This window comes from Crocuta crocuta, unplaced genomic scaffold, assembly GCF_008692635.1.
Source record: "Crocuta crocuta isolate KB4526 unplaced genomic scaffold, BGI_CrCroc_1.0 scaffold35, whole genome shotgun sequence".
Classification (NCBI taxonomy): Eukaryota; Metazoa; Chordata; class Mammalia; order Carnivora; family Hyaenidae; genus Crocuta; species Crocuta crocuta.
In genome coordinates this window covers 6,701,629-6,712,151 of record NW_027530625.1, presented here as the reverse complement: position 1 = coordinate 6,712,151, position 10,523 = coordinate 6,701,629, and the positions used below count along the sequence as shown (strand labels likewise).

General features: G+C 55.9%; 1 protein-coding gene across 1 annotated transcript in view; it reads right to left on the bottom strand.

Moving 5' to 3' along the window:
• HMCN2 (hemicentin 2) overlaps positions 1-10,523 on the bottom strand; it is a 132,085-nt gene that overhangs the window by 115,177 nt on the left and 6,385 nt on the right. The window contains 3 exon segments of the mRNA XM_077768469.1: positions 680-786; positions 1,657-1,828; positions 10,329-10,451. Of these exon segments, the coding sequence (XP_077624595.1) occupies positions 680-786; positions 1,657-1,828; positions 10,329-10,451 (402 nt within the window).

Sequence of the window (10,523 nt, the reverse complement as noted above, 5' to 3'; positions counted from 1 at the left end):
TCCCGGCCACCCCCTCCCCCAGCCCTGCCCAATGCCTGCGGCTCTGTCTGTCCCGCGGCACATCGAATCCCTGCCTTGCCTTCCCCATTGGCATCAGAGCTCTCAGAGCAAAGTCGCTCAGAGTTTGAAGGGCAGGGGTCAATGCCGCCCCTTCCCCTGCAGCGCCCACACCCAGCCCACTAACGTTTGCCCCATCAGCAGGAGCTTATATCCGTGGAAGGCAGCAGCCTGCCCCATCCCAGGATGCTCCGCCGGGAGCCCAGCCGACCCCAAGTCCCGGCCTCCAGGACCTTGCAGATTCGAGCAGGCCCTGCTCCCCCGGCCCTCTGAGCCATCCTTCCCCCAAGACCACCCTTGCTTCTTCCGTTCATTCTTCACGGAATAGGTTTCTGAACCTCCAGCCGGCTCAGTCACCCACCTCTGGACACTCAAATCATGTCTCCAACTCTTTCTGAAAAGCTCCCTAACTCACCCCAAACCTCTCTACGTCCTTTCACTGGTGCAAAGCAGAATACTCCTCCTCTGTTCTTGACCCCTTACTTCTATTGACATGCCCACGTCACCACCCATGTTCCAGCCCTCAGCCTCCCAGGGCCCCAGGTTCCTGGGACAGGCAGGAGGGAGCCCGTATCTCAGCTCGGTGAAACTGGCCTCCCTCCCTGGGAACCAGGGTCCGTACCTTGATGGACCACAGCCCAGGATGCTCAGGCTTAAAGGCCACAACCTTGGCAGAGTCAGGGATGTTGAGAAGTACGTTGAGGCCCTCATCCTTCTGCAGGATCCTCCCTGTGGAACGCCCAAGGATTTCTGTCCCCAGTGCTTTCCTGACTGTGTGACAGAGGCCCCACTCTGTCCCCAGGAACCCACGGTCTTCCAAACACCAGCCTCGGCCTTCCCAGAGAAACTGACGCCTTGTGTGGTGCTCGGGCCTTTGCCTCATTCTGCACTCCACCCTCATCCACCCCCAGGTTCGGGGTGGACACCTGGCCTCGAGACCTGGGGACCCATGACATCCTTGGAGCTCTGTGAGGCCAGGTGGCTGGGTCCAAATCACACTGACCCTGGGTGACCCGGACAAGTCACTCCACCTCCCAGAGCCCTGGCTTCCCATCTCAATGGCCGGCCACCAACCCTTGCCCCGACTGGTCTGCTGGCCCACTACAGGTATCCTGAGAATAAGGGTAAGATTCCACATGGACCCTGCATCCCAGGGACTGTCATTCTTTTATGAGAGAGCGAGACTGAGAGGAAGAGAGCCCAAGCGCGTGTGAGAGGGCGCACTGGGGAGAGGGGCAGAGGGAGAGAGAGAGAACCTGAAGCTGAGTGTGGAGCCCGACGTGGGGCTCGATCTCACAACCGTGAGGTCATGACCTGGACGAAATCCAGAACCACATGCTTAATGGACTGAGCCACCCAGGTGCCCGCAGGACTGTCGTTACTTTAATTCCCCTCCCTTGGCTGCTAACAGCCTACCTGATTCCTCACTCACCACGGGCACCCTCTCTGCCCCCCACGTGGCACCCCCCGCCCTCCTCATTCCCAGAGCCTTGTGTCCCAACCCGCTGCCACCCCAGGTCTCTCTCTTTGTCCCATCCGGACTCCCAGCGCAGTGTTGGGGGCCAAAGCAGAGGCCGGCCAGTGCTGGGAGGCACATACCCAGCGGGTCACGGACTTCGATCTCGGGACCCGGGCCGCTCAGGGAGATGGTGACCTCCTTCAGGCTGGGGTCAAAGGGAATCCTCCACGTGTGCTCGCCCTCCTCCGGGTGGTCTGTGGACAGCAGGTGCACCTTGGAGGCCTGGACCGCTGACTCCACCCACTTCAGCACCTGGGAGGCAGGTGTGAGAAGCTGACGCCAGCAGGTGCCTGCGGTCTCGCTCGTGTCTGACCCACTGGAGGCAGGTCTCTAACAGATTTCCAGCAGATTCCAGTCCCCACCCCGGGTTTTAGGCAGCGCATAAACCTTCCAGGACACCCAATCCCCCGCCCCCTCCTCCCACTCCCCCTACCCTACACAAAGGCCAATCCACACACCATCACCCTCCTGGCCTGCGGGCTGGGAGATGTAACACCTGAACTGAGGCAGCTGGGAGGGAATGGCCAATTGCTATGGCACCCATCACTTCCTCCTGGAAGCCTTCCTGATTGATGCCTCCTACACACAGATGATCCCTGGAGATCCGGAATCTCCCCCAGAGCAATCTAATCCACCATCTCGCCCAAGGGACCTCAGACCACACTTCTGCCAGGATAGCTCTCTAAACGGGACCGAGAAGGTCTGCGGCAAAGTGGAGGCTCCTCCTGATCTGTTTCACCATATTGAGAAATCCTAAATCCTTGGTTTCTGGAATTGCTTATTCATTCTAAAATCTTACGTGTTTTGGGTGGGTGCCATTGAAAAGCAGGGAAGAGGCGAGGAGTGCGCTTCTCCCAGACTACCATACGCCATCATTAAAGAATGATTGCAGGGGGTTCTCAAAGACTGCCCCCCACGCGTGCCTACAATGCCCCCACCGTCCGCAACCCCGGATCCAGCCTGAGATACCTCACCGAGCACAGAATTGTTGGGTTTCTCCAAATTCTTACCACCATTTTCACGAGCCTGTGTTCCATTCTAGGATTTAGGCAGCTGTCTCACCTGGCTCAAGGTCAGTGTGCCTCTGACTCTCCCCACGCTGGTAGGGTTGAACCCCCAGCTCCCACCACACACGCTCTTCTCTGGCAGAAATAACCTGCCCCTCCCTTATCAATCAGCTCCCGCCTAGATTCATGCCCGGAGGGCAGAGACCCTCCGCCGTGGCCTGAGCTCAGTGTCTAGAACAAACAGGTGTCCAGGAAGCACGCATTCACTGTGTGAGATACAGCAGGGCACACGCCTCCTCAACGGGGCCACCAGGTTCACCTTGACGGCCGCCTCACTCAGCTCCATCCCCATCCCTGCCTTTGTGAGAGCCAGTCTCGTCACTGTCACCTGGTTTCCAGTAAGGAAACCAGGAAAGAGGACTCTGAGGGGGCCTCCCTCCAGGCCAAGTGACTTTAAGGTTTTCACGGGATGCTTCCTGAACTCAACAAAACGAAACATGAACCTCACTGTCCAACAAATGAGCACTGTAACCACAGAGAGAAAAGAATAGCTCCAAGTGAATTCAGAGCCCCGGGGGGATTCAACTATATTTTCTCAGCGAAGGGCACCCCAAGGACCGAAAGAGCTGCAAAGAAATCCTTATGTAGCTTTAAGTTGGCAGGGACGTCAGTATCGTGCTCGTAAAATTGTTTTATGTATCTTGCAGGATGAAGCAAAGACGTATACATGTCAATGTTTGCTGGACCAAGATTCTCTCTTACAGCCAAGTTTAAGAGAGAGCTGCAAGTATTTTATTTATATACAAATTCATTCCCGGTGAATTTATAACCCAGTGGTTTCTAAATACAATTCCCCGCTGGGATTGTTTGGAGAGATGGCTGATACCAGGTCTGGAGCAGGCGATTTATCAGGCAAGCCCGGGACAGCTAGTAACTCCCTAAGGGGAGGAAGTTCTCAAAGGCGAATAGCACACAGCAAAAGGACATAGGAACCAGGCTGCAGGTGCCCCACTAGCTAAGTCTGGGGCAACTTGAGCCCCCGAAAGAATAATGACTTTAATCCATTGAAACACACTGAATTATAGACTCTGTGTGCCCACGGGTGCCTGGGTGGCTCATTCGGTTAAGCGTCTGCCTCTTGAGTTTGCTCAGGTCATGATCTTGTGAGATCAAGCCCTGCGTTGGGTTCTGCACTGACATCGTGGAGCCTGCTTGGGATTCTCTCTCTCTCTCTCTCTCTCTCTCTCTCTCTGCCCCTCCCCAACTTGTGCACGCTCTCTCTAAATAAATAAAAAAGTAAATGAATAATAATAATACTCAAAAAAAAAGCAAAATTCAAAACAATAAAACCTCACTTGCCACCAAGGAAAACAGCTTGCTAATGAAAGAGAAAGAAGCCCGATCCCTGCCTTTTCCATAGGAATTGTGTCTCAAAAAAAACCCAAGTCATCCCTTTTGGGAAGCAAAAGCTCTTCTTCAGGGAAGAATGCCCACTTGTAAAAGTGCAAGAGATGATGCAATTAGGAAATCATCATTTTGCAACCCCTCGTGAAATCATTGTTTCAGGCAAGCATCGGACGCCACAACCATTAGATGGAAAGATGGTGGTGGGGGGGAAGGGATGTCCACGTGGAGCCCAGGCACTACCCTGCAGACCACCTGAGTCATAAAGGGAGAAATGCGGCCCTACAATGCCGAGAGCTGGCTGCGACCACCTTAACCCAGTGATCAAACTAACATCAGGAACAGCAGGACAATCAGACATTGTTTTACCTCCTGGCGCGATGCAGCAGAAAATACACACCGCACCAACCACGAGCTATTCCTGCCCAAAATGCTGGCCTCCATTCATCAGCCACTTAGAGCTGACTGCCAGGTTACGGGAAGTCCAGGGGGTAAAGGAACAGATTAATGACACCACAAGGAAACAGATGAATCTGTAACACAGGACACTGTACAGTCAGTGCCTCTCCAAAGGTTGGTGGCATGAAAAAAAAAGGGCAGGCTGCTCCAGATGTAAGCGGATGTAACCAACACAACAAGAAAACGGGACGCACAGCCCCCGATTAAATCCCGATTTGACAAAAAGTGTTGCAGAAGACATTTTGAGGACAATTAGGGAAATCGACTATGAACTCAGCATTGGACAATACCAGCAAAGTACTACTCATTTTGTTACAGGATATTGTGGGTTATGTCCGAGATCATACATTCTTTGAAAAACCCGTATGAAATTATTTACAGATAAGGTTGCATGATTGTTTATGATGATACGTTAACTATTTATGATGATAAAGCACAGAAAGAGATAGCTCGAGGAGGTGGGGCAAAAATGTTAAGTGCTGAAGCTAGCTGGGATGTAGGTTCTTTTCTGTTTGTTTCAAGTTTCTATTTAAATTCTGGTTAGTTAATACATCGGGTAATAGTGGTTTCAGGAACAGAATTCAGTGATTCATCACTTATATACTAAACTCAGTGCTCCTTCCCACAAGTGCCCTCCCCAATCCCCATCACCCATTNTCCCCCCCCCCCCCCCCCCCCATCAACCCTCAGTTTGTTCTCTATCACCAAGAGTCTGTTTTCAGGGCGCCTGGGAGGCTCAGTCGGCTAAGCGTCTGACTCCAGCTCAGGTCATGATCTCGCAGTTTGTGGGTTCGAGCCCCGTGTTAGGCTCTGTGCTGACAGCTCAGAGCCTGGAGTCTGCTTCAGATTCTGTGTTTCCCCCTCTTTCTGCCCCTTCCCTTGCTCGTGCTCTATCTCTTGAAAATAAATAAATATTTTAAAAAATTTTTTAAAAGGGGGTCTGTTTTCTAGTTTGCCACCCTCCTTCTTTTTTTCTTCCTTCTCCTATCTTCTTACTTTTCCTTATCTTTTAACAACTTTCATGATCTTTTTTTTTTAAGTTAAAGAGTTCTAAAAAGAATAAGTATGCCATGACTTTAAGATATACCCCGAGGCAACCGCAGTGGTATCCTGTGGCTCGCCAATTCTCACCAACTGGAAGCAGCTTCCTGGGATACTATCTGAAAAACTCTGAAGCCGTGTTCGGCCTCAGTGAGGAAAACGATCTGTGATCGATGAGTCATGTCTGCCGTGGATACGGGATCAGAAAGCGGGGCCTTGTGTGCTCCATGTTCACCATCCTTGCTCTGAATCACAGTCCTACTGTGTGATCTCCCGTGAGAGAGAAAAGGGAAAGAAGGGAAGTGGAAGAACTGCCCGAGATTTGAAAAGTGAACACATTTTGTTCAGACTGAGCTGCCACATCTAACATTTTACAGCTGGATTTCAGTTACTACAGGATAAGAATCCTATGTTCCCAAAACTCACTTGTTTGTATACTTGGAGCTTCCTCTTTCTTCTGTTTCACTTAGCTTTCTCTCTCTTTTTTCTTTCTTTCGAGATAGACAGAGAGAGCTCCAGCAGGGGAGGGACAGAGAGAGAGACAGAGAGAGAATCCCAAGCAGGCTCCACGCGGTCTGCGCTCAGAGCCTGATGAGGGGCTCAAACTCACGAAAACATGAGATCATGACCTGAGCTGAAACGCAGATGCTTAACCGACAGAGCCCCCCAGGTGCCCCCTCACCCGGCTTTCTAAGTAATGTTTCTCTTGAAAAGTTTCTCTGCACACACGGGGGCTGGAGGGAGGAAGCAGTAGCCAAGGCTCCCATCTGGAGAGACGGCCAGAAGCCACTGAGGCAAGACAGCGGCCACCACAGCTCCGGGACCACTGTCTTCTTCCCTGGGGTGGGGGGGGCCACCTTGTCAGGGCTCATAGAGGAAAACATAACTAAGCAAAGCTGCCTGGAGGCAGTGGCCACGCCCACTGACAATTACCCCAAGAAATCACACGCACTGCTGTGTTGCAACCGTCATTACAAGCTTGTAGCGATGACAGAGTGACGATGCCCAGGAGTTCGGGCTCCCGAGCGGCAGAGCAGGCGCAGACAGAGCACAGTGCCAGTGACCCCACCAGCTGGCTGCGTGTCCACGGGCCCTGAGCGTGTCACCACTGGGGCGCTGGGAGTGCTGACCATCTTGCCCTCAGCCAGCCCAGACCCCCTGCAGACCCAGGCCTGCAGACAAGGCTCTCTGGACCCTGCAAGGGCCCCGGGACTCTGAGTGGAATCGGGCAGGGGGTAGGGCGGCTTCCAAGCAGAGAGCCTCCATCGAGCAAGCTCAATGTTTATCTGGTGAAGACAATGGCTTCCAGATGTTAGCGGGACTGGGGGCCCCGTGAGCCAGTGCTGCAACAGGGCCCATCGCTGTCACCGATGGGGAAGGAGTGAAAGAATCTGGCGCTGCTTCCCTGGCCAGATGGCTGCCGCTGGGCTGTTCACGGCAGATAAATCACCCCGAGGCCCCGCCTCCAGATGCTTGACAGCCAGGCAGGCCCAGGAAGCAGAGCCCAGAGGCCAGGGGGCCTGAAGAACCCGAGAGCCACAGAGCAGAAAGCTGGGGCCAGACTGTGGCGCCTGGGTCATCAGCTCTCAGTGATGGAGAGCGGGCACTAGCCCTGCCAGCTGGGGGCCACTGGGCACTCAGGGCCTGAGAAGCTTTCCCTTACCCTTCAGGGGGTTCACTAGAGCCCGCCTTGCGTTGTGGGCTCCACAGCAAGCAGGGGCTTCCCGCTGCCTGCACGCACACGCCCCCAGCTCACGAGGCAGGGGCGCCCATAAAACCCAACGGGAGTAAATAGAAGCCCAGAGGGGTTAAGTACTGTGTTCAGGTCACACAGCACACCAGTGGCAGGGCTGGGGTCGGAAGCCAGAGCGTGTGTGGCCTTAACCCTCCACCATGCTGCCCTCTCCAGGAAGCATCCAGGATAGTCATCTCTGGGGCCTATGCCTCCTGATCTGTTCCCTGGAACCACACAGTCAGCCCTCCCCTTCCAACCCCTCCCCATGCCCCACTTCCTGCTTCCTGTCTTAGAAGGTGGTTCACCTTTGCGCTAGTGGATGTGCAGAAGCTGGGCCATTTGCCCTATTTGTATGGGCGGGTGCTAACAGGGGCGGGGTCTGGGCCGCCAGAACGGACTTCCCAGGACCAGGGAAAGCTGCAGAATGAGGGGGTTTGCCAGCAATTCTGCCCACTCTGCCGGGGCTGGGGACAGTACACTGAGCTGGGGGGTGGGCTCTGTGCCAGAGCAAGGTGGGAGGCTTGGACCCAGCTAAGCCTAGACCAGAAATGCACACCCCACGGGGCCACGATGCCTGCCTCCCCTGTGCACTGAAGGACAGTGAAAGCTCCAAATTGGCCGCTGGAGAGGATCCTTGCCCTGGCTTTATTTATTTATTTTTTATTTATTTATTTATTTATTTCTAGGACAGAGAGAGACAGCGTGAGCAGGGAGGGTCAGAGAGAAGGGGAGACACAGACTCTGAAACAGGCTCCAGGCTCTGAGCTGGCAGTCGGCACAGAGCCCGACGCGGGGCTCGAACCCACGAACCGCGAGATCATGACCTAAGCGAAAGTCGGACGCTTAACCGACTAAGCCACCCAGGCGCCCCTGCCCTTGCTTTAATTACCCATAGGGCCAAGCCTACAAGCAAAGGCGCAGAAGCACCGGGACCTAACGCGGACGGAGTCTCTCTCTGTGCCCAGGCCCTGAAGCTGTGCGCGCAAGCGTAGCAGGTGCACAGTCCGCGAAGGGGAGACTGCAGAGCGTGTCGCTCCTGCCCCATGGACGTACTTCGGAAAGGGGAAGGCGCTAACGACACGTGCACAATGTGGGGACGTCTGCAACTTGCGAGGATTCGTTCTCTCAGCTGGAGCCCCCTGGTTGGGGCAAAGACACTGTTCCCCGTCCTGGGGGCCCCGGCCGCTGTCGCAGGCTCGCCGAATGTCTGGGAGCAGCGGGAATGACACGGCTCTGTGTCCAGGAAGGAGAAGGACCCGGGTCCCTACCGCAGGCAGCCCATGCTGGCCGCCCGAGGGCCCATCAAGTCAGACACACACCGGCTCCCACGACCGAAGGCGGGGTGCTGTGGCCAGGTGCTAGCGGAGTCGCCCCACTTCCCTGCCTCAGGAGAGGGGACCTGGGGGCCCCGCTGTCCTCCGCTAACCCGCCCAGCGCCGCACTGTCCGATTTGCCGCAGACAAGAACCAGCTCCTGCCCAAGAAGGTCTCTCCCAAAACAAGGACCCAGCCAGCCCTCCACTCGTAAATGCCTCCCACCCTCACTCGGGCGGCTCCGTGCCAGAGTAGGCTGACGGGCCAAAAAATAAAGTCCGAAGTGTCGCGGAGAAGCATAAACGCCATCTGTCAACAGGGAGTTAAGGCAGGCCAACCTAAACACGGCCCGGGAGAGCGTAAACACCGAACACAAAACACCTTCTCCTGGAGGCTGCGGCACGGCTGGCTGGGGCCAGGGCCTGCCTCACACACAGTCTCTCTCGCCCTCCTCCTCCCAAGGCCTCGGGCACGGGGGACCCCGCAGCTGTCCGCTCACCAGCTATTTTCTGAGCACCTGCTCCATGCCACTGGCCGCGTGAGGCGCGGGGATACAGCAGCAAATGGGGCCCACAAGGGCCGGGCTGTCAGGGAGCTCAGAGCCTAATGGCGTTCATTAAGTAACGGCACAGTTATAAAACTGCCGTCATGTAAAGAGGCACACGGAGCTGGGCGAGGGCACGAAAGAGACTTCGTCTTGACAGGAAGATCAAGGAAGGTCTCCCAAGGAGAGAGCATGTCAGCTAAGACCAGGAAAATGAGGAGCCGGGGGGTGGGGGGAGGAGACGTGGGAAAAACAAACCGCATGAGCAAAGGCCCTGGGGTAGAAAGACACAAGGCACTGAAGAAACAGCAGAGGCCAGTGGGGTGGCAGCAGTGAGCAAAGGGGGAGAACACAGGCCACGGGGGTCAGATCAGGGTCTGGACCTTCTCCAGGGGACAAATGGGAGAGCCCTGTCGGTCAGATTTGCTTTAGAAAGACCCTCCAGATACTACAGGATACTACAGACAGAGCATAGAGAGGCTCGAGAGAGTCCACAGTGAGCATCGCTCCCCAGCTCTGCTCAGTGACCTCACGACAGCAGCGTGAACTCCGCCAGGGTGAGAGTGTTTACACCACGGCAATGGGCGCCCTCATTCCTTCCAGGGAGGCAGGGGTGAACACTTACAAGCGTGTCACTAGAAGGATCCCTCTGGCTCCTGAAAGGGGACAGGCAGACGTGCAGGGAGAGGGGAAAGCAGGGAAAGTTCTGAGCGGCCAGTGGGGCCTGGAGGAGCGGAAGGGCGGGCCCCTCGTTCAAGAACAAGGTGAGGGTGCAGACACCAGGTCAGCTCGGCACCTCAGGACACAGGACCGGGCAAGTGCCTGACGGTCAAGTTCCCCAAGCAGGATTTTCTGCCCCAGCAGCACGGCCTGAATCGGATGCCCCCTGCCCCCCCACTCCTCCATCCCCACCTCGGGTTCCCAGACTCTGCGGAGAAGCTCACCCCATGCCCCCCTACACACTTCTGGCAGGTTTTGCTAAGTCCCTCTTGCCAGCCCGGACCACCTGGGGGACCCAGGCTACTTCTCGGAGCTTCAGCCTCTTTACCTGCAAAATCGGGAAGTCCGCGGCACCTGCCTTTGGGGTGGGTGCAGGGTGAGGGGTGGGGGGTTGGCGAGAGGACGTCATACAGCCCTGAGCACCGCCCCGGCTGTGCTGGCCACAGCGGGAGCACTGCTCACGGATGGCACAGCTATCTGACCACCAAGCCCAGCCGCCCAGGGGTGAGGACCGTCGGGGAGGCCTCACCTCGGTCACCTGCTGCTTGTCCAGGTGAAACACCTGCCCGGAGCTGGCGGCGGCGATGTCCTCGTAGGCCAGGTAGCCAGGGTGAGTGCGGTCACCGCAGTCTCCTGTCAGCACAAAGACCACCTGGAAGAGGGACACGGAGCCTGGCTCGTGGCTTCCCCGCTGGCCACCTTCTTCAGGCGTGAGCGGAGTGGC